This window comes from Drosophila teissieri, chromosome 3R, assembly GCF_016746235.2.
Source record: "Drosophila teissieri strain GT53w chromosome 3R, Prin_Dtei_1.1, whole genome shotgun sequence".
NCBI lineage: Eukaryota > Metazoa > Arthropoda > Insecta > Diptera > Drosophilidae > Drosophila > Drosophila teissieri.
In genome coordinates this window covers 17762631-17785077 of record NC_053032.1, presented here as the reverse complement: position 1 = coordinate 17785077, position 22447 = coordinate 17762631, and the positions used below count along the sequence as shown (strand labels likewise).

Genomic DNA, 22447 nt, shown 5'->3' with positions numbered 1-22447 from the left:
ACCATTTTAAAATATGTTTAGCTCAAGCTTTAAAAAATTGCATCGAATCAATTCACTTATATGGCACGTTATGAGATATTGAGCAATAATCGGTAATGTATTAAATTTAACATATGTATTATAATAATATATAATAAAATATTATTCTCCTTTACATTTTTGTGACTAATCAAAACATAACAAAATTTGTTAAATAATGAGGCAAAATCATACAAATTTTAAATCCTTCAAATGAATTACGCACGGTGATAAATACATAATCAGGAAAAGTATAAATTGCCAAATTGATTTCTAAACGCCTAAATTTTGGGTCCGATGTTATATGGTATTTTGTGTGATCATTAAAAATATAACAACAAGCTGGGGTCAAAGTCATCATATACGTCCGTCGTGGGAACTCTATACTATAACAATATACGCATATTTATGAAATTCTTATCACAAGAATTTTGTTTCACAAAACGTAGACAATTTGTACATATGTGTAGGAAATTATTTGCCGAATCACTTAATATACTTAGATATAGAAATTGAGCCAAACAGATTTAGCTTTTTGATATCTTTCAGCGCAACACGGCAGCAAACTGTGGCAACTGCCTTTTACATGCGTTGCGGTGGGTTAAACATTTTAAGGTTTGTATATGGGGTTACTACGAATATTTCATGTTTTGTTCTTATATCGATGCATGCCGAGAACCATCTCAGTCTGATTTACATGAAGATGCCGTGGACACAGTGTCATAAGGCGGCGGAATTGGCGGCATCTGTGACTCCACTGGAGCTGGGGGCAAGGGCGTCGTTTGGCATGTGGGTTTCGATGTCGACGCGACAAATGGGGCAGTGCTTGTTCGTGACCAGCCACTGATCCACGCAGTCCGTGTGAAATAGATGCATGCACGGCAGGCGGCTGCAATTGTTATTCAATAGAATTAGAGAAATAATAAATAATTTCCGCATTGAACTCACCGAACTTCGTTCTCTATCTCAAAGAGGGTTAAGCAAATGGCGCACTTCTCGGCATCCTCATCCGACTCGCTGGGTCTCCGTACGCGTCGATATTTGTGTGGCAAGGTATTCCTCTCGATGGTTTCCTGAAATAAACGTAAACGTAATTAACAAAGGAATGTCTTTGATTTCCGTATGTTGTGTTACCAAAGTAGCTCCCCGGTTTGGACGAGGTGGTCCGATTAGGATACGGGAGCCCAGAGAGAGGGGGCCTAGCCCAATCTCTAGATGTAGCGGCGAGTAGTGGTGGTGGAACATGTGGTGGTGAATCGCCCGTTGTCGGTGCAAATGCTGCATTACCGGTGGCGATTGCTGGGCTTGCGGCTGCTGTTGAGGCTGAAGCTGCAGGTGTCTCATTCTCGCTTGTGCTGCCCCGCTACCACTAGCACCCTCGGATGTAGCAGGCGACTGTTGTTGCGGAGATGGTGGAGGAGCAGCCGCTGCTGTTGCAGCGTCGTACGGCGGATAGTAGGCGGGATCCAGGCTTGAAACGGGACCGTTCCGAGCATGAACACAACTGCAGATGCTATGCAGGTACCCGTTTCGCAGCGTGCTCGTCAAGAGCGGAGCATTCGAAGAAAGATCGATGGGCGTGGGCGTCATGTGGCGACGGTGCATCTCCTGCATGCTTTGCTGACGGTACCATAGATTTTGATGGACCGGGTACGGTGGAGCCGGCGTCAGCGAGGTGGCCACAATAGCGCTGGCCCGGTGAGGGGGATGAATGTGGGCGTGCATCTGGTTCTGCGGTGCCTGGTGGCCTTGGTGCGGCTGCGGCTGATAGTGCTGTCTATTGCTATATGCAGCCTCGGAACGTCGCACACTGAAAGGCGGAGATCCACAATGCGGTATGGTGCTCCGTCCGGAATACATTTCAAGCGGCGGTGGAGGAGAAACAGCTGCCGCCAGGTTTGCATTCGATGCTACTGCTGGCGCGGGTGGATTAATGGATTGCCGCTGCTGTTGGGAATGCACTATGGCATGTGGAGGTGTCCGGTTGCCTTCCAATGCCGCAGCACGTCCCTCATTATGAGCCTGCGAGAGCAAATCGCTGAAAGTTTGTGCCTGTACCGCCGCCGCTGTGGCTGCCACTGCAGCGGCATTTAAAGCTCCACTCAAAGAACTGCGACTGCTCCCACCTTGAGTGGGCTGAAAATGAGGGTGAGGCTGAAGACTGGGTGGGTAGTCCGACTCCACCACCGTTGGCAGCGTTGTGATTGCATAATAGTACGGATGGTAGCGGTGATACACATTCGCCGGACTACTTCGCCTGTGACGGGATTGCTGCGTTGATGTCTGCTCGCTGGAGGAGCTGCTTGGAGTGGAGGTAAGATTTCTTTGCTGATGACGTAAATATGCCTCAGTGGAAGAGTTGTCAGGCAACAGGATTGGGGGCATCGGGGGCGGCGGTGGCTGTGGAGCCGAGGGATGGCCTGGCATCCACATAGAGGATTCGTTGATCGGAAGGAAGTAGCGCTGAGGATCCATGCTGGAGCAGCGGGGCGGGTAAAAATGACCGGCACCGGGATCCATCAGCTGGTCTAGCTCGTAGCTGTAGTTGTGATCCGAAATGGCAGCCCGATCAGCCAGAGCGCCACTATAAAATGCAAATGCCGAGGTGCCATCATTATTCGCTTCTGTGCGACGATCTGTCCTGCGAGCATAGGGGAATGTGTAAGCACAGTCATACAAGGCCCTCCTCTCATCACTCGGTTCCTCCGGGTTGGGTTGAGTGTCATTTCGATATGGTTCCCGATCCCTTTCTCGCTCCCGCTCTCTTTCACGGCCCCTCTCCCTATCCCTATGCAGTTGCATATCAGGAGCTAAGCCATCGTCATCTGAAGTCAAATCGATCGAGAGTATGGGCTCACGAGTGGAGTGCACAAATACTACGTCATCATCATCGTCGTCCGATGACCAATCATCCAGCTGCAAGTCTGGTGCAGTCAAGACTACGGAATCGGCTCGGGTCTCGTGGCTGCCACGCCTTCCTGTGGATGTGGACGGAAGATTAAGATCCACGGCGGGCTGACTCTCTCTCGGCCGGCCGACGTAGGTTATCACACAGGACCCGTTTGAAGTTGGCGTCGAGGATGGTGGGAACGGCATATGATGTCGTCCAGAAGTGCTCCCTTGCTCCGCATAGGTACGGTGTCTGCTCCTTCCAGGATGGAACGAATTATAATTCGTTGAGGACAGTTTGGAACGCGATCTTCCGGACAGTTCCATGCGCGCATGCTTCCTAGGCGGTACTGCATCGTCAGAAGGACGCGCACGACTCCATCCCATTCTAGACTCGACGGGAACACTGTACATACTGCGCATGGCTTGGCCAGGTGACTGCTGGAGTCCTAGTTCTTCGTTAATGCTGTCCTCCACCTGCTGTAGCTGCTGGTGCTGCTCCTGTTCTTGCTCCGAGGTTGTGGACGGTGATCCCGTTGCAGCAGGCCTTTGACCAATGCGAGATCCGTAATCCACGCTACGTGTAGTATGGGTGGCCGTGGAGCAGGACGCTGCCCTCATGTAGGTACTATCCGGCGGAGCTCCCGCCACAGCGCGGCGACTATTGTAGTAGTTGTGATCGGTATGACCTAGCTCCGGCTCAACGGATCCTCTGCTACCACGGATAATCGTAACTGTGGGCTCAATTGGTGGAGCGGGATTGTGCACACGCAAATCCCAGCCGTCATCGCTGCTTTCGTTGTCCGGCTCCAAAACCCTTGCTTTGCGATAAGAAAAGTGATTAACCTGTCGCCTTCTCGACTGGGCACTCGTGCTCGGCGTGGCATCCGTATCTACCGCGCTGGATGATGCGTTGGAGGCATCACTGGAGCGGCTGGCCTTCTTCTTGTGAGCCTGCACCGCCGACGTTGTCGTCGTGGTGTTGGTGGTACGCGTATGGGCAAACTGTCCGTGTTCCGTGTCCGAGGCACTAGATGTCACATCATCGTAAGCATTTACGGCACTTGGGGCCGTTTCGAAGGAGCTGTTGCTCAGCTGCAGCGAACTAGAGGGGAGCTCGTAAACGACTGCCGTGGAGTCCATGGCGTGCTCCTCTATAGCACCGGCTGGCCATGTGCCGCTGTCGGACGCAACCACCGCGTCTCCGGCATTGTCACTCTCTGGCTCCATTGTCAGAGGTTCAGTCTTCTTTCGCTTGGGTCGTGGAATGGCATGAACAGCGGGCGGATTGGCGACCGCCGTTGTGGAGGAGGAAGGCTGCTCCAAGAATTGAGCCTCCGACTGCGACTGGTTTTGTGTGGAGTCCGCATAGCGACTGCTGCTGGCCACCACCGACTCGCAGCGGCAGAGTCCGGCCAGCGAACTGCACTTGTCACACCGCCCAGCCATGCCCTCAAATTCAGAGCCCTCTTCGCGACGTGGCGGCACCATGGCGGTGTACGTGGGCGGCGAATGGGTGTGAGTGTGGCTCTGCGAACTGGACAGGAACGGCGTCATTAGCATGTAGCTCTCCGAAAGGGGGTCTCTCTGCTGATTATAGTACATCGCATACTGGGAATCTGCAAGAGGTCAAGAGGATTAGCACTATCTGGTTCCGGATGATGGCCACCTTACGGTTCTCTTGTGCGCCCGAACTGGTGGCCACACTGCCGTACGCCAAGGTGACCCTCGGCTGGTGGCGGAGCTCCTCCTGGTCGTTCTCCAAGCTATCCATTGCAGTCGTCTAGTGGGCAACGTTAACAGAACGGCAAAGGTGTGTTGCAGCGCATACAGGCCAAAATGCGCTAAAAATATGTATATGTACGAACAAATGTTTAATTTACGGGTATGAGGAGGTATAACTGTCTAACAGAGACAAGTTCCCTTTTTTTTTTGTCCGGAAACAGACCCAAAAACCAGCAGTGGCTTAAATATTTGGGTTCCAGAACTGTTGCCAGCTATGTACTTGTGCTCCAAATGTGAAATTCGGGGCTATGAGTTGCACAGTTCTCGAGCGAGTAGCTTTTCAATAAGCACCAAAAACGATTTGAAGCTCAAAATGAAGTTTGAAAACTAAAATTTTTTCTTTGCTTGTCAAATACACACTCTTTTGTCAGCACCAATTTTCCGTCAAGTTTTTCATCGCCGTTAGCAAACAATTCCAAAGCTACGTTGGGAAAACACAAGCGCAGCCGTGAAAAGTGAAAAATTTTGATTCGATTCCATGCACGGGTATTTCGGGGTTTTCCACGGAAGCTCTAAATAACTTATTACAACTTATTATTAATTAAGTTCATCAGTTTTTTTTAGTCAACGCAATAGGGATGAGCGCAGTATCGATATTTTAGCATATCGATATGTCTAAGCTGTTATTAAATTGTTGCGTTTATTTTTTAATAAGTTTAATTATAAATTATGAATAGTATTCACTCTTAAGTATTTTTAATTGTTTCGATACTATTAACCTGTTTTTGGGGAAAACTCGAAATCAGCTGTTCGGCTGGGGGTAAACTGTGAACAGCTGTTCAATGATAACAAAAGTTGCCAAAAGTTGCTTACCTCTATTATATGTTTATTAAGAATTATGCGTTTGTTTTAAATATGATTTCGGTTCTTTTCTCTTTCTTTGAAGCCAGGATTTCGCGATATTTCCGATTGGGCAAAAAAAAAGAGTGGGTGGTGGGGGTTGGCAGGCCAACAGCTGCTATTGGGGAACAAAAGGGAGCTTAAATGCAATTCTGTTCGCGGGGGCGGGGTACTCTTCTCATTCGCAGCTGCTGCCCTGAACAAATTTACAATCTGCACATGCAAATTTGCGTTTTATATGTTCTCACGAGTTTATCATTTTGTCTGAGTAACCCGATTTTATAACAGCAACTACACCGAACTTAAATATCCAGACAACTTTTTCCTCGACGTTGCAAAAACTTGCAGGTCGGAGGTGATAGCGATACTATCGCATGCAGGCTAGCTAGCTCTTTCGTGGACTAAAGTTTTGCAGAACGGCCACACTGGTCATTTAAAATATTTGTCACCAAATAAACCGTTAGAAAATTATAATTTTCCTTCCTTTTTAAGAAAGCGTAATAAAAAAGCCATTGAGCCCATAATTTGTTGTTTCTAAAAATTAATTTTATTAAAGCTATTTTACATTTTGAAGTTTGGCCATCACAAACATAGATTCCTTTAGTTTCACTTCAAGTTAGCATGGGAATAACTCCACAATGCTCGCCCATCAAAAATAAAATATTTGTATTTTTTTGCCGAGGCATACACACAAGACATCGGAAGAAACCAATACTGCGATCCCAAGAGTTCAATTACCAAAATAATTACATAGACCACTCGTACGCCTTTTTCCACGTGGAAAACGATTATCGAGCTTTCTTCATTACGATTGGGAGAAGCCGGCTGCTCCATCTAGATTCGTTTCTACTGGACGAAAGAGGTGAATTCATTCGAAATGGGACATCAGTCTACGAATACTACACGGGTTTCGACTGCGTGTATGACAGGATTTATTTTTTAGAGAGACTCCTCAAAGAATGCCAGACTGAGCAAAATTCCACGCATAGGAACATCTCAAATCCCGAATTGATGGTTCTACACTTTCCCCAATTGAAGGCTCCAACCTACCATACGGTGTCCATGGCAGATAGCACCCTGCACCTGAATTGGGTTATCTGGCTTTTTGGATTGGTTATACTTATTTGTTGCTGCCTGAAATAAACCCAAATGCACAACACAAGTCTTAACATTGGATGTATTTTGCGTTTTTATTGAGTTTTTATATGTATAAAACAATATCTACTCTTTCTTTTATTGCTGGCTTTATATTCTTTTCTCTTCGCTTCTTTTAAAACCAATTCTCTTCATACAAATGTTCCTTGATTAAATCGGTCAGCTAATCAATTATCTGCAGGACTTCCTCCGCATTCTCGTTGGTGTTCTTCAATTCTCGAAAACAGCGATGACCGGAGTAACGACTTAAGTTTAACCATTGGCTTAACGGACATTTTCTAAACCAATGTGCTGTTTGTTTGAGTGTAGTTGTATCGGATTTTAAGCAGCGCTGCTTGTAAATTTAACTCATAGTTATTATTATTTTTTTGTTTCGTTGCGAAACATTCCTCACAGTTTTACAAACAAAACGAAAGCGATAGTTTCCACTTCAATACTTCAGTTTCAGTGCAACTTTGATTGCTTCTGTAGGAATCCATTGCATGAATAGTTTAAATTAATTGGACGCTGTCGTTATTATTAGCAAATGTTCAAAACTTTAACCAATCTCAAAACGAAGCCATGGCAACTTTTTTTGTCAGCTGCGTTTTGAGCTAAAATTATGAACAATTTATCATTTCATATATGTCTGCATTGTATTTTTTTGTTGTCAGTTTCATTTTTCTTTTATTTTGTTTTTGTGTTTTTTGGAAGTTTTTCGTATAAGTTGCTGTTGGTTGGAAAAATAGAAGTATCGGTGTGTATGCACTTGACATTGATTTCGTGGGACGTAAACAAATAAGGGCTGTGGAAAAGGTTCCTTCTCTGGCGGCCTTATCAGTAGATTGAAGTGGTTGTTGATGGCACAGCGTCATTTGATAGATAGATTTCTTCAGGTGCATTTACATTTACATTTTATATCACAATTTTTTAAATATTATAGGTGTATGTATTTAACAAAATTGGTTTGCATGCTATGCTTTCATTTACGCCCATCAAAAAATGTTGAGCAACTTGCAATGTCAAGAGTTTGTTAGATTTTGGCCCAGTGTAATTGGCCTTAGTGTGTGTGGGTGTCAGTGTAAAGGAGTGTTGGGGCTTAATTAATATATGTTTCAATAGTTTTTGAAATAATTAACTGTACACGGGTAAACTAATTCCAAGTAATTGGCATATACACTTACAAAACTGTAAGCTGTAAACAAAATTGCATTTCTATTGCAGTTTATTTTGCGTACATGTCAATTTCTTCGAAATAATTTTACCAGCGTTTAATTTTTTAGGTGTAAATTTCGATTCCAACGAATTGGCGAGCCACTCGAAATTTTGACAATTTAATTAACTTTGTAAACTCAACTTATTATTGTTGCCCGTTTATCCTTTCCTATAACAATTTTTGTCATGAGAAATAAAAACATACTATACAAATATTAACAATTTTCATTTGTTGTACATGTTGGTATTTGGACCGGGCGTTCAAAAATTATCATCATTTTGATTCAAGAGGCATGGACAAATTTTTAAGAGTACTTAGTATTTAAGCAATTTCACCAAAACAGAAAAGTCGTAAGGGTTTTATGCATCTCTTGACCAAACACTTTTCGTATTCGTTTTTATTTTTCATAATAAAAAATTATACTGCAATATAAATTACAATTTTTCGAATCTTTTTTATAAAAAAAGGTATTTGTTTTCTGTTGTTTTCATCTCGAACGACTGTTTGGCTTGCTTCAAAACAGCGTAGACAATTGCCACTCTCAATTTCCCTCGGCTTCTGTTTTTTCCACTCTGCAGTCCCTTTCTCCTACCACATGAATTCATCACTTTATTATTATCATTTCTTTTTTTTTTTGGGTTTTTTGTTAACTCTGTTTGCAGTGGAATTGAATTGAATTTAAATAGTTTTCGTACACTTTTGCTTGAAACGTTAGTTGTTGAAAAGTTGCACCAAAAAGAATCATAGAACTGGAAAGATGGTTTTTAGAGAATGTGCGTGAAAAACAGAGTTATCTGTCCAAAATGGACCGACTTGGCCTAACCACTGGCGGTGGCCGGCTCGCAGTACTCGGACAAATCGTTGGCCCGCTGTTGCTGGCGCAGGCGCCGTTGCAGCAGCACACTCTCGCTGGGCGGCGAAAGGCCGATCCTCATATCAGGCAACTCATCCATCAATTGGGTCGCCTGCAGGTGGGCGAAGCGCCCACTGCCAATCCGCTGTTGCTGCGGGACACGCTGGCCCGACGAACGGTGGTGCCGCTGCTGTTCCGGTCCCTGGTTCATGCCGCAACTGCGGGCGTAAACACAATCCTGACGCCAGTTGCGAATGTTCGACTGCTCATCAGATGGCGGAGATCCGCCGCTGCCGCTGCCACTGCCACTGCTTCCGGCGCTGTTGTGCCGCGGAGGCGGCTGCATTGGTGGCGCCATTGGAGGAATCTTGTAACCAGCGGCACCGCCGCTGTGCGAGAAGCTCCCCAAGTAATTGCGCTGCTGGTTGCCATGGTGGCCACCTCCGCCTCCGGTGCTAAACGGCGGGCGATACTTGCGATAGTCCGCTGTCGGCTGCTGCTCCTGCGAGTGATGGGTGCGATAACGCCAGTTTTCGGTGTGCTGCCTCTGAGGAACGTGATCCGCAGGCTGGTAGCGTGGCACAATGTACCGCTGGTGCTGCTGTCGCTGCTTCCGAGTGTAGGCATTGGAAGGCAGCTGTTGCTTGCTGTGCTCGTGCAGATCCTCCTCCTCATCCTCATCGTAGTCGTCGTCCTCATCGATATCGGCATCCTCGTCGTTCTGATATGCATCGGGGGCAAAGTTAACAGTGCGGCCGGTCTTGCTGTGGTGGCCCGCGGTGTGGGATTGGGCTACAGGCTTCTCCTCTTCAGCTGCCTGGCCAAAAGTCGTTCGCATTGTTGTCCCCTCAGTAGCAGTTGTCGGTTTGATTACGTTCGAATCATCTTCCTTTGGGTTATCGGTTGGTGGGCGTGTTGCTGATGCTGCTGGTGTCGATGCTGCTGGCACTGCCGCTGAGTTGACAACAATATTTGCAGTCTCATAAATTTCAGGTAGCTTTTCATTTAAATCACTAATACTATCCAATAGTTTAACATCATCATCTTCAATTGCATCGCCAGTTTGCCAGTTGTTAATGTGTGTTGTAGTCATAACTGGTGTTTGCTGCTTGTTATTATCGGTGATGGTAGTAGCACTAATATCACTTGATGGTCCTTGCTTCTTAGCCCCATCAACATCATCCTGCTGTTTTTCCTCCTTCTCCTCATCATGCTGCTGCATTATATCATTCTCCTCCTTCTGCGCATCTTTGCGCATTACGGTGAGCTTAGCAAATTCGCTTTGCTGAGTTTTTTCCTCCATATCCATATTATCCATAATAAGGTCCTCCCTTATATACCCACCGTTGTCGTCCTGTGGCTTCGATATCTCCACATTGGTCTCGCCAACTTGCTCCACGTAAGCTTTCGATAGCTTTAGATTGTCAGCTTGAGTTTCCTCCTTTGGTTCATCCTCGAACTCCTCCTCCTCGACTATATCATCGACGCGCTGTTGCTGCTCATACAAATAGTCGTCGCCCTCGTCCTCGTCTAATTCGCGCCAATAATGCTTATAGTGCTGATAGTCCTCATTCTCTCCATCCTCATCTTCCACATCGTCGCCCTCGCTTCCGCTCTGACGCCTATAGCGATCCTCGCCCAGCGCCTCCTGCCGCTGTTGCATCTCACGCCGCTGCTGATATTCCCTTGTTGACCTCGCCCACTCATCGTCATCATCATCGTCGATGCGGCCAAAAGCCTCGAGAGCTTCATCGTCGTCATCTTCCTCATGAACGTTCAAAGTCTTAAAGCCCCCGCTATTTGGATAAATTGCAGATGCATTGCGAGAAGCATTTCGGGAAGACTGACGGCTATTAGCCCGCTGGCCGTGCATTGAGGACATACGCCCTCCGTAGCCGCACAAGGAGGCAGCGGGATTGCGCTGCGAGCGATTGCGAGTGTAATGACCCGGCGGCTTGGGATTGTAGTTTTCATCGCTATAGGCGTCCATGTAGGCCTGCGATGGCTGGTAGATGTTGGGGCGCTCTTTCATGTAATCGTAGCGCATCGAGAAATGCTGTAGGACCACACGCTTGACGGCCATGGCAGATTCGGCAAACTGCGAGATTTCTCTTGCCGACTGGTGATTGCTGCAAATTAAATACGAAAACCCAAATTATTTCTGCGAATCAAGGAAAATATATTTTGTCTAATTACCGTCGGATGTTACTGGGCGTTTGCAGAGCCTTGTGGCGCCTGGCATGCTTGCTGGCTGGTGGCTCGTTCTCGCACATACGAATCCAAGGGTGATTCAACACTGCCTCGGCGCTGAGGCGTTTTGCAGCCTGCTTGACGAGCAGGTTAGAAATTAGATCCTTGGCCTCATCGCTGACATCGTGCCACTCGGCCTCCGGGAAAGAAAAGTGTCCTAAACAATAATAATATTATGATATTAATATTAATAATGATAATAACACTAGTATCGACGAACCTTCTTGAATGGACTCGAAAAGCAGCTCCTGGCACGTGCGACAGTTTTCACCGCGATTCCAGCCGCAATCTTCACCACAGTTGCCCGAAAATGGCGGATAGCCGCAGAGCAATATGTAAGCAATGACTCCCAAGGACCACAAATCGCACCTCTTATCGTAATAGTGTGCCTCGCCCACAAACAAATCGACCACTTCCGGAGCCATAAACTCAGCACTGCCAACCTAAAAATTAAGTACTTGCATTTAGTATTTATAATCTAAAGTCATTAATAATTTCCGACTTACTGGTGTCAATAACTGGGGAGTGGCTGCTGGCGACGAGATATCCGTGGTGAACTTAATCCCCGAACCCAAATCAAAGTCGCAAATCTTGATTGGGCACAGCGAATCCGTCTTGACACACAGAATATTCTCCGGCTTGAGATCACGATGGGCAATGCCCTTCTTGTGCAGAAAATCGAGTCCGGAGGCGATCTCCTTGATTATCTGCGAAGCCTCGTGCTCAGAGAAGCAAATGTGCTCCTGAATGCGCGTTAGCAATGGACCACCGTTGATCTTCTCAAATACCAGGTAGAACTTTTCGTCATCCTCGAAGAATTCGATCAGTTGCAAGATGCCCAAATGGCCCTGGCAGTGATGGAATGTCTCCACTTCGCGAAATACACGTGCACGCGCATGTCCCGGTATCTTATCGATCACCTTCACGGCGTACTCCAGATCGGTGTAGATGTTAACGCAAGTTTGCACCGATGCGTAGGCTCCCTCGCCAAGAATCTCGCCAGTCAGCTTGTACAGCTCTAGTGGGCGAAAAGAATAATTTAGATAATGCACCTTGTCAGCTATTCTCTGACCCCCATACTCACCCTGAAAGGTTGACGAATGTAGAGAGGAGCTGATGCGTTTCTTCCGCCGCTTCTTCTGCATCTCCTCCTTGTGCCTGTTAAGCTCCGCCTGGCGTTCCACCTCGGTCATGTTGGGCGCCTCACTGGACTCATTGCCCGACACATCCTCGCTGCTGTAGCGCGTCAGCTCATTCTGTCCGTCTGTAAAAGACATAATGCGACAGTCATTAAATAAAGTTTCGAATTAAATTCACTCTGACCCTTTGACTTCTGCATTCTAGCTGGTAATAAGCGGATAGGCTAGCTCAATATCGAAATACGATCGGCGTTACAAGTAGCATGGTATGATATGGTATGGTATGAGCTTTTTATCGAAAACATTCACCATATTTGCATGCCTTTTCTTTTGCATTTATCAATGTATAAAAATAATAATGATGGAATATAAATAAAATAAGAAATACTCGTACTTTTGCACTAACTGCGTAGAAAGCAAATCGCGTGTCGTAAACAAGTCGCCGCAAGTGTGCATAAATATGTAAAATAAATAATGAGAAAACAGCCGCAAACAGGCCGCTATATAGAAAACTTCTGGTTGGAATCGTTCAGAGCTAGGCCTGGGCCTGGAGCTAATCCCGAGATCAGAGGAGTATAAGCAAAGGGGCCGAGGACCGGCGATCAGCTTGATTGAGTGTGTGCCTGTTCTTCAATTGTTGTCAATAGCCCGGTGACTATTTATAAAGTCCACAACGGCTGCACCAGGGCGGTATCTTTCGGTGGATCTAGCTGGTCGACTAAAGAACTAATACATAAGCCTGGAGTCACGTCGCATTGTAAATACGTATCGCTTCATTGGAGTTATTGGGTGGAGTACTCTACAGCAGAAATCGCTTAGGATTCAACGACTTTGGGGTACGGATACTCTAAGAACTCTAATTAAAGTATTTTCTTTTGTTAGGGTTTTTTAAATATCCGTCTCACTGTCAAATGTGGTATATGTATTAACTACTGGTTCCGTCATTTTTCAAATGAATGTCCAATTTATATGCAGTGAGATCCTACCCTCTCGACCACCCACACTTTTCTGATTCGTCGCACGCTTTCCGTTCTATTCTAAATATAAAATTTGGCCTATTTGTTGGTCAGCTTTAATTGTTATCAATTGCGTAAATAAACGCCGAGACAACAGAAACAGACGCGGCGTTCAAACTCTTTTGCATTTCTCTTGTTTATCGAAATGGACTCTTTCACACACGCCCGCCGAATATTCTGCGCAATTAATTATTAATGTATGTATGTATGTTATTTTTCGCCAAATCATTTCGTTTTGATGATCAAGAGATATGTGAGTGTGCTGAAGACGTGTGTATTTTTGTTTAAATTGCATAAACAATTTCCGCAGTTCCGGCACAAAAAGTCCGTGCTTGACGTCGACATAACACATCATCCGATCCCTTCAGATGCAAGTCGATAAGGTGATGACGACAATAGGCATTTCATGAAATGCCCTTACTACATTTCATCAGCGGCTAGACAAGCGTTAACGAGCCAAACCAACTTATGTAAAAGAACCTGATACGAACGAAAACCTAGGAAAATATTTTCATGGTTTGCCGGCCGGCTTTTCAGATGCTTGTTTATGTGTGAACATGTGTAAAGTTTTGGAAAGCCCTCTATATTTTTGGAAAGCCTCTATATTCGTTGCAAAGTACATTTCATTATGAAGTAAATTGATTTTATTAAAACAACAATTGCACAGTGTCTTTAGAAGTTTATAACAATGTACATACATATAACATTTTTTATGCATTCCTTTAAAAACTTCCAATTGGATTCGAGATCAGAGCTCGGTTCTTCAAAGTATAAAAATTTAACCGAGATGAAGGACAGTTCGCCTACAGGTGCAGAGGTATGAAAACAAAAGCTAGCAGATAATACGAAGCTGACAACAAAACAAGAATCGAAAGCGTCTAGAGAAAACCTTGAGAAATTTCAATTTTACTGCTTTGCGCAAACATTATCGAAGCCAGTGCCATAATAAGTTATCAAATGTCTAGGTAGAAAACGCAAAATAATACGGTGGCCACTCGATTAGTGAATAAACAAAAGGTTGATAAGACGGGCGAACTACGCAAAAAGCGAGCAAAGCAAAAGGTTTGCTTTTGGCACTTAATTTTGCCGATTTCAATTCAAATAATGCCAGTGGAAAGAAAAAAAAAGGGAAGGAGAAACAACATGCGGCCGCACATGAGGAGCTTTTAGTAAATAGAGAGCAGTGGAGAGTAGGGAGGAAGAGGAAGATAAGGTGGGTCCGTTTCTTTCTCGCTCTCTTTTGTGGTATTACTTCATGGCAGTGTGAAAGTGCGACAGAGGGCACTTCGAATAAATTCCCAATTAGCAGTGCTCAACATCTGCAAGCTCTGACGTCAGAAGATGTAATCCTAAGCAAAAATAAGTTACAGTTTTAATATGTATATTAATTTCTGAACTGAAATGGTTTTTAATTCGAATTTCAATAATGTATGTTTCGTTAAAATTTGTATTCATCCTACATTTAAAGACACACTTTAATAAGGTAAACGTATTCTTTCGGAATATAGCTAATGAACTAAACATTTCTAAAAGAAAATGGAACCAATTGGTTTATTAGTTCCCGTGCGAAAGGTGTAGAATGCTAAAGAGTTGCTTCCCCATCAACTCACTCTCTTCTTAAGCCACCTTCTTCTCTTGCCAGCATGAATTCACGGGCAGAGGCACTCACACTCATGCACATACCACACACGTACGCTATCTGCACGCATGTGTTTGTGTGCTGTAAAGAAGCAGAAAATTATTGCGCAGCAAATGAAATTGTAAAAGCGAAAAAAATGTATGAAAATGGCGAGAAAACCAGAACATAACATATGACAATAAAAAATAAGATGTGCGGAATTAAATTAGAGAATAACCAAATGGGATTTATTACCATAGTTATTACACATACAAAGTGTATCAGGGTCGTTTTAGTTATCTTAACGGTTGACAATAATTAAAAATCAGTTGTTAAAAGACAATAGACAAGCCTAAAATGTAATTGCTATTGGCAGCCTGTAAAATGTAGCGGAAACTTGTTCGAACAAAAAACAATAACAAAAATGCAAAAACCGGCATTTCGAAACGTTTCCCCTCACACACAGATGCACATGCCCGTCATGTTGTGTGGGTGCGAGTGAGCAAATCTCAGTGTGTGTGTGCGAAAGTTCTCTCATCTCATTTCGTTCCTAAAGTTTGTTGCTATTGTTGTTGTTGTATTTACCCAACATGTTTGCTGCCTTTGCTGCTGTTGTTGTTGCTGCTGCTGTTCGCCTTTTAATCGCAACGCAATTTGTCTAAGCAACGCCCGTTCTGCTGCTTGTTCTTCTCCTGGGCGGCACGTTTTTGCAATGCGTAGATAAAACCGCCTGCTTTCGATATTATATTGCTCCCCGTCGATATTGTATTGCTTTAGTTTCGGTTTAGTTGTTTGTTTTATTGCGATATCGGGCTAATTTTAACCCTATTCCGGTTGGATCATCGTTGATTTAAAGTACAACACTTTTCCCTTTTCGTCCGACGAAAACGAAAACAACAATCTGCACGCTGAATGATTGTTATTATAGGAAGCACACGGAAAATTGTTCAGATCAAATGGCCGGGGGTTTCGTATTGGATTTGTTTCGCGTGAATGAGTGTGCATAAGTTTAGTACCGGCGACTTTGGGTGTGCGGCGAAAACCAATTGGCCAAAAAAGTGAATTTGAAAGAAATGGAAAAAACACGGACAAATCTTTGCGGACCTACGTCGCGCGGCGCCAACGAGGAAAGAATCAAATTCAAACACGCGCCCGCTTTCGGGGGAGCGACAAAAACCGAAAACTACCGCAGTGCGCGAAGAGCGAAAAAGCGCTAGAGAGCGGTGGGCGACGAGCAAAGAGAGCGGCCGAAACGAGAGTTGTTGTAACAAACAGACATGTACATACAGTAGAGGTTGGAAAGATAGTGCCCCGCATAGGGTATCAACAAACTATTCATCTTTATGACAAATTAAGTTGGACCAAAACAGCAGTGAACCAGTTTATACATTGTAAATCTGCAACACAACGGATTCATTACTATGACCTGTGCTGTATTTATATATTTTTCGATACGTTGTTTGCAAGGGTAGCGATAAACATATATTGTATGTTCATATGTACTAGCATAGATACGTAGTTAGATGGTATGGGGCATAACCTGCTCAATAATTGCGAGTGTCGAACGACCAGAAATATTGTTCGTCATAGGACAACGAAAACAAAACCCCGATCTCTTGCTTACAAACAAATTAAAAAGGCAGCCCGGAAGAGAAACGCCTCTGGTTGCAAAAATCCGGTTTCAAATCGAATGCACAGCAATTACCGGCCATGTTTATTCATCGAGTTGGTCGATATAAATTCATATTTGTTGAGAACTCGATGGCAAAAAGAGAACATTGGCTTTGTGTTTGCCGATCGAGATCTTGGTCTTTGAGAGGTGCAAATATTGACACACTAGTTTAGGCCAGATTAAGGAATGGAGGTAACCGATACCGATACCCATACCTCCACCGATACCTGTGTTATCACACAACCTGGCCAATAAGCCCACGCACACCAACGCATCGGCGGCGGAAAGAGAGCGGCGATAAAGCCACATCATTCATTGGACGCAGAACCAGTTTTCACAAGAAGTAGCTTTGTGGTTGTGGCCGACACGCCGCAAGCAAAACAAAAACAGCAACAGGAAAAACAATAACAAAGCGACAGACCAAGAAGCAGAAGGTGGCCGAAAAAGAGCCAGTGGTAGAGATTAAGAGAGCGGCACTGGAAAAGACCGGTGCGCAAGAGCGTTACATGATGCAATTAAGCTCTTGTAAAAAGAGAGTACACAGGTAGAAATATGGTTGTAGTATTTGACAGAGTTTGAGCGAATAGAACCTAGTTTTACAAAGGTACACAATTTAAAAGTACTTTATCGAGCATCCTAATGCTTTGATTTGTAGTTCTTTTGAACTAAATCATTTATTTTTCTTTCAGTGCAGAGAGCCCTGCTCCATTGTTTTTGTACGTTTTGCGATACCGAATCGCACGTAGGCCGAAAATGTCGTGAAAGACGGGAGCGAGGGAGAGAGACATACTCCAACACCAAAGCAGTATGGAAGGTGGTGTGATGTGCGCGAGTTCTGTTTAAAAGCAAACAAGTGGAAAGGGCAAACAGCAAAACAAAAACTACATTTAACATGCTTTGTTTTCGTTTTTGCACAGTAAACAACAACATATGCCTCTGGGGATTCAGCTGACGTTTTTTCCGCTGCGGCATTGCCAAAGCTAAAAAATAAATTTCTCTCGCAGGGCTTTTGTGCAAGGGAGAGAGACAGAGACGAAGATATGGATGGGCTGATTTTATGAATCGGAGGAGGCTGCACGTAGGCACCACTGGCTGTCCTCCAAACAGCCTCGTTAGAATGGAAAACTTCTTGATAATAGGTTTGGTTCGTTGGGGGGAAAACAAGCTTTCAGCTGGTGGGCCCCAATTGACAGTGTTTTCCACTCAGTTGATTGCAGCTGCAAAATCCTCTCCAGCAAAACTCCTAATGGGAGCAGGCACACATATGTGTGGGAGGCCACGCTCTCATCGGTGGCTCCGCTTTAACCAGTTCGTTCGTCCGCTTTGGTTCGACGTTCTATTTTTGGCTGCAACGAACGTCACCAAGTGCAATAAACGTCATGAAGGTTATAATCGTACCGTATGTGGCTGCAGCTTTGGAAGTTTGTTCACATTTCGCCGCGTTCGCTGCATTTCGAGCACGAATACGCATTTGAACACGAGTGCCAGTGCATTACGCTCAATCGATCAGCCATCATGAGTCATTTTCCATTTCCATTAACTGCCTGCACACGCTCAATTTCTTGGTCTCAGCTAGCTGGCACAGATGCTCTTGCCGTCTCCCTCTCTTCGCTCATCGCCGGCAGCTGCTGCTCTTTGTTGGTGTTGGTGGAATAGCAGGGAAAAGGAACAACTAGGAAGAAAAGTTTGGAATACCCTTGGGCTTGGAATGTTCCACTAGAACATGTCCCAAAATGCATAACTATATTTGGACAAGCTACCAGTTTTATACGAACTTAGAATCCCTTATCGCAGAGGGTATGAAATGGTGAAGATTTTTACATCAATATTCCTATTGTACAAACATTTACCCATATGGATTTGTTTATTTTCCAAAACAGCTCACTTATTCAGTCTTATAGGATAACGGATATAAGTGGATTTCACTGGTCTATCTGGTATAGTTACACAACAATCTGCCATGCTTCATAAGATTATCTTTAATCAACAAAAAGTATGGACTAGACGTAGACTTTAATCGTTATCTAAACGAAAACAAACTTCTAGCTTAGCCTTCAGTTAGGATATGCTTAAATAGTGGATTAAGTTGATCTTTGTCATTATTATTTAATAGCATATATGAAATCCCACATATAATTAAGAACTTGTTTACAATAACACAACACATCCAGTGATGGTTATAAAGTCCAGATGCTGGAATACCCCTCAAATTAGGGCACATACACACTACATATATTTCGCTTAATGGCCCCAGTCGCATGATGCAATGTGGTTCTCTTGGCGAAACAGAACAACTGTAAACACCCCACGGACCGTCGGCGGGAGGAAGGGAAGGGGAGTGGGTGGTGGGGCTGGGGTTGGGCGCCGGCAGGCAGACAGCATGCATGTTCTCGAACATTGTGTGACGTCAAGGAAATACACTGGCACCCGGTGCGCAGTGTGGCCCAGTCAATGCTCCCTAGTTCGCTCGATTGATTAGCAAGGGTAAACGAATCGAAAGTGCTCCCGATAACTGACTAGAAATCGAGGGAATGATGGTGGAGGAGCAACAATGGTCGGGTCTGTACCCCCGGTTGGTAGTCCAACCTACCACCCGATACCTGGCAGAATAATACATATGTTTCGGAACTTACGAGGAACTGAAAACTACTGCAGGCGATTAAAATCAACAAATAGTCATAAATATTACATTAAACCAGTGCTTTTCAGTAGAACTATCCTATAACTCGCAATTGAGTGTCGTTAAATCGTTATAACCATGATTAGGAGTTGTAATTTACATTCCACTAGTATCTGCGTTCTGTAGATACAATTTAAAGAAGCAAATAACGTTAGTCATATTGTCAAAATAATAATGACTAATTCAGTAAATTATAAGCTACACCTAATAGCACGGCTAATGTTTTCTTTTGGCATGCAAATAACAGTTGCCTATCAAATATACTATAAATTTAGGCAACACACCATCTTGCTAGCCAGCTTCAACAGAGATAAGTGAAATTCCAATTGGTTCCTGCCAAAATCCACAGTCAGAGCTAATATTTGCGAATATATACTTGTATTTCATCATTCTGTTAACAAGTTTCCTAGTTAAAATTAAACTGGTGACACACGAAGCGCTTTAGAGGTATGATGTCTTTTCGGGTGCTTTTCAAAAGTAAGCCCACAGTAAAACCACAACTTGCACCTTAGCTATGGGAATTCGTATCAAATTCCTTGAGATTATGTTTCTAGGAGGCTCTGCCCCAAGTTCTGGGAACCCACATGTTGCCCAGAACCATTCAAAGTGCTCACCTGACTGACTCTGGCTGCAGCTGTTGTCCGTGTTGCTGCAGGAAATGCCGCTGCCACTCCGGATGCCGCTGTCCCCAGATCCACGGGGGTGATTGTTGTTGTTGTTGTTGCTTGCATTTGCAGCAGAGGCAGCTGTCCCGGACTTGTGCTCCTCCAGCTCCACCATGTTGTTGCTGTTGGTGGTATTGGTGTTGTTGTTGTTGGACTGTACGGTGCTCCTGGACGCGATTAGAGGGAGATAGGTAGAGTGCTTCCAAGCTGGAAAAGGGTTTACGGTTACGCCGCGGCCAGCTGCAGTGCGTAGTGCAACAAATGAGCAGCAGTTTTTCGCTCTCTCGCTCTTCCTCTCTTCTTGTTCAGCTCATTCAAAATGGTGGCCGCCTATGGGATGTTTTTTGTTTTCCGTTTTTGTTCTTCTCCTCTAGTTTTTAATCCAATTGCCAAGAAATGCGGCGGTTGATGAAAAAACTGATTCAATTCTGCTGCAGATGCTCCTCTCTCTCTCTCCTCGCGCGCGCTCTCTCTCCGCCGTTTATTTATTCTTCGTTGGTCAAGTTTGGTGGTTGAGTCGTCGTCGTCGTTGGTGTTGCTGCTGTTGTTGTAATCGATGGCTGCTGCTGATTTCTCTCATCACACAGGCGAAAAAAGCTCAAGCAAAAAATGGGGTTTATCTATTTGCACCGCTTTTTTTTCGGTTATCTGACTTGATTTTATTTTCTGCGCTATTTTGTGTGTTTTTTGTTGTTTTGCGTTTCACCTTCTCTTTGTGGGCTTGGCTGTGCAGTAGTGCTATTGCTGTTGCTGTGTTGCTGCTGTTGTTGTAGTTGTAGTTGAGATGGCTGTAGTAGTGGTAGTGGTGGTGCAAAGGTAGTTCTATTATTTTATTTTCTGGGGCTGCTGGAGGTGGTGGTGTGGCGGTGGAGTTGGTCGTTAAAATTTCCTCTGCTGATTACAACACAAAAAAAATCGCTGAATAGCGGACAAAAGCCGTTTTCTTTGCGTATTTCGCTTTAAGTTTCCTTCCCAGCTACCGATCCATTTTCAAAGTTCGAATGATTCCGACGAATGACGACGAATTGTTCGGTGTGGCCGGAGCTGCCATTTTGGTGGGGCCGTTTTTCGGGGCAACGAAAATACCACAAAACATCGGCGATACTACGGTATTTTACTTTCAATACTACACTTGAAGTCTACAAAGATATGGTGAGGAACTTCGCTGATTGATTGGTGGCTGCACTCGCTAAATAAAAGTGGGGTGGCAACGCCCTCATGGTTTCTACATGTATTTTACTTGACGAAGTGTAAACGCTTTTGGCGGTTCTTTTAAAATTCCTTTAGTCGCTTTGGAAGTAATTATTCCCTCTTTGGGTACAAAAAACCACATTTCCATAAAGTTCGTAATTATTAAGGCAGTGCTTAAAAATGATTCAAGTTACAAAAGCGCCCCCGACATTTTAACAAAATGCATTTTTGGGTGATTATAATTTATTAGAATTTTTATTGACTTAAGGTAAATATAAATAAAATATTATTCAAGTACAAAGTTATATATACTCATTAATATTATTTGATTCAAGTAAATATATTTCAAAGTGGCGGTGTTTTATTATATCATTTTTTCAATTAAGTACAATTTACTGTTCCTGCTCTATTTCTATGGGTTCGCAGAGTGTCCAAAAGTACTCCTAACACTCGGTCCTGTAAGGTGTGCATACATATTTTGCGGCCAGGCCATTTTCGATTTGGCCCGACCAGAAAGTAATTGCGAGCCATTGACGCCGCACCTGCAAGTTTTGAACCTGGCTTATTGACTCGTGATTTCCTCGTCTTTGAGACCCGGGGATCGAGTACTTGTGGGTGCTTTGCGAACCCGGACTTCAAACCTTGCCCATGCAACAATTGTATCTTTGTGTAGTTTACTTTTAATCAATGAATTTGGATCACAAACAGTAAATACGTCTTTAACGATAATTGCAGTTGAATTAAACTTAGTAAGATCAGGGGGGGTGTTGGGAATTGAGGGGTGGGGGTTCCTTTTTTTTAATTATAAAAATATTGTATCTGCATTTTACATGTTTTTGTTTCGCTACTATCGTTTTTGCTCGAAATTACATAAGTCCAGCCTTAAAACAAGTAATTTTCGTCACCAATCGCATTCGCGCACGCTCCATTATCCATAACACTCGGTTTCATCTTCAATTCAATTTTGCATTTAAACGCTACGTTGCCTTAACTTCAGTCCTTTCGCAGAAAATCTAACCCTTAAATGTATTTAGCTCTTCGCCCGTCGATCCCTATTCCTTCCTTCCTTCCTTCCTACCCTTCTTCCTTCCTTCACATCCCCGCATGCTGCAGACACTAAACATAAATTCAATACGTACAGTTTCAAATTGGTTGCGGCATTCTAAATCGCATCGGCATTGTATCTTCGTTTTATGTAAATGTAAAAGGTGTAATGATCTTCCTAGCCATCCTTCATCCTTAAATGCCATCCTAACGTATTCATCCGTCCACCTCTAACTACAATTTAACTTCTCTTTGGCCGCAAACCCCCGCATTACTTTCACTTATTTAGCTCCTGTAAATATGAACTGCTTGTGTTTTTCTTACATCTCTTTTCGATAATTTTTGTGTTTGCTCTGCTCTGGTTTTTGTGTTTATAATTTATTTAAATGCACTAAAAGTTGCACGGACCGTTTGCCTATGAAGTCGGTGTTTGCGAT

General features: G+C 44.1%; 3 protein-coding genes across 4 annotated transcripts; 1 reads left to right on the top strand and 2 right to left on the bottom strand.

Annotated features, from left to right (window-relative positions):
- Nucleotides 1-100: 100 nt before the first annotated feature.
- LOC122619673 lies at nt 101-5262 on the bottom strand. The gene is made up of 5 exons (XM_043796731.1): nt 5053-5262; nt 4582-4751; nt 1153-4526; nt 967-1091; nt 101-907 (listed from the first exon to the last, which is right to left on the bottom strand). Exons 2-5 carry the CDS (start codon nt 4679-4681, stop codon nt 739-741), a joined length of 3768 nt encoding a protein of 1255 aa, XP_043652666.1. The 5' UTR covers nt 4682-4751; nt 5053-5262; the 3' UTR covers nt 101-738.
- Nucleotides 5263-6117: 855 nt separating this feature from the next.
- On the top strand, nt 6118-6708 carry LOC122622510. Its single transcript, XM_043800989.1, has one exon. The coding sequence runs from the start codon at nt 6154-6156 to the stop codon at nt 6673-6675; it is 522 nt and encodes a 173-aa protein (XP_043656924.1). The 5' UTR covers nt 6118-6153; the 3' UTR covers nt 6676-6708.
- Nucleotides 6698-20797, bottom strand: LOC122622509 (probable serine/threonine-protein kinase MARK-C). 2 transcript variants are annotated; one of them, XM_043800987.1, is made up of 6 exons: nt 19725-20797; nt 12070-12249; nt 11492-12003; nt 11206-11428; nt 10932-11142; nt 6698-10864 (listed from the first exon to the last, which is right to left on the bottom strand). In XM_043800987.1, exons 1-6 carry the CDS (start codon nt 19888-19890, stop codon nt 8701-8703), a joined length of 3456 nt encoding a protein of 1151 aa, XP_043656922.1. In that variant the 5' UTR covers nt 19891-20797; the 3' UTR covers nt 6698-8700. The 2 variants fall into 2 exon arrangements, with proteins under 2 accessions (XP_043656922.1, XP_043656923.1); XM_043800988.1 differs by lacking the exon at nt 19725-20797 and adding an exon at nt 15344-15890.
- Between the last annotated feature and the right edge of the window lie 1650 nt (nt 20798-22447).

Bases quoted from the DNA above. Each gene is read 5' to 3' on its own strand.
- LOC122622509 (XM_043800987.1), bottom strand. From the start codon at position 19,890: ATGGTGGAGCTGGAGGAGCACAAGTCCGGGACAGCTGCCTCTGCTGCA. The intron at 12,004-12,069 runs GTGAGTATGGGG...TTCGCCCACTAG, and splicing joins ACATTCGTCAACCTTTCAGG to AGCTGTACAAGCTGACTGGC. The intron at 10,865-10,931 runs GTAATTAGACAA...TTTAATTTGCAG, and splicing joins ACGCCCAGTAACATCCGACG to CAATCACCAGTCGGCAAGAG.
- LOC122622510 (XM_043800989.1), top strand. From the start codon at position 6,154: ATGGGAATAACTCCACAATGCTCGCCCATCAAAAATAAAATATTTGTA.
- LOC122619673 (XM_043796731.1), bottom strand. From the start codon at position 4,681: ATGGATAGCTTGGAGAACGACCAGGAGGAGCTCCGCCACCAGCCGAGG. The intron at 4,527-4,581 runs GTAAGGTGGCCA...GACCTCTTGCAG, and splicing joins TTCGGGCGCACAAGAGAACC to ATTCCCAGTATGCGATGTAC. The intron at 1,092-1,152 runs GTAACACAACAT...CGTTTATTTCAG, and splicing joins CAAACCGGGGAGCTACTTTG to GAAACCATCGAGAGGAATAC.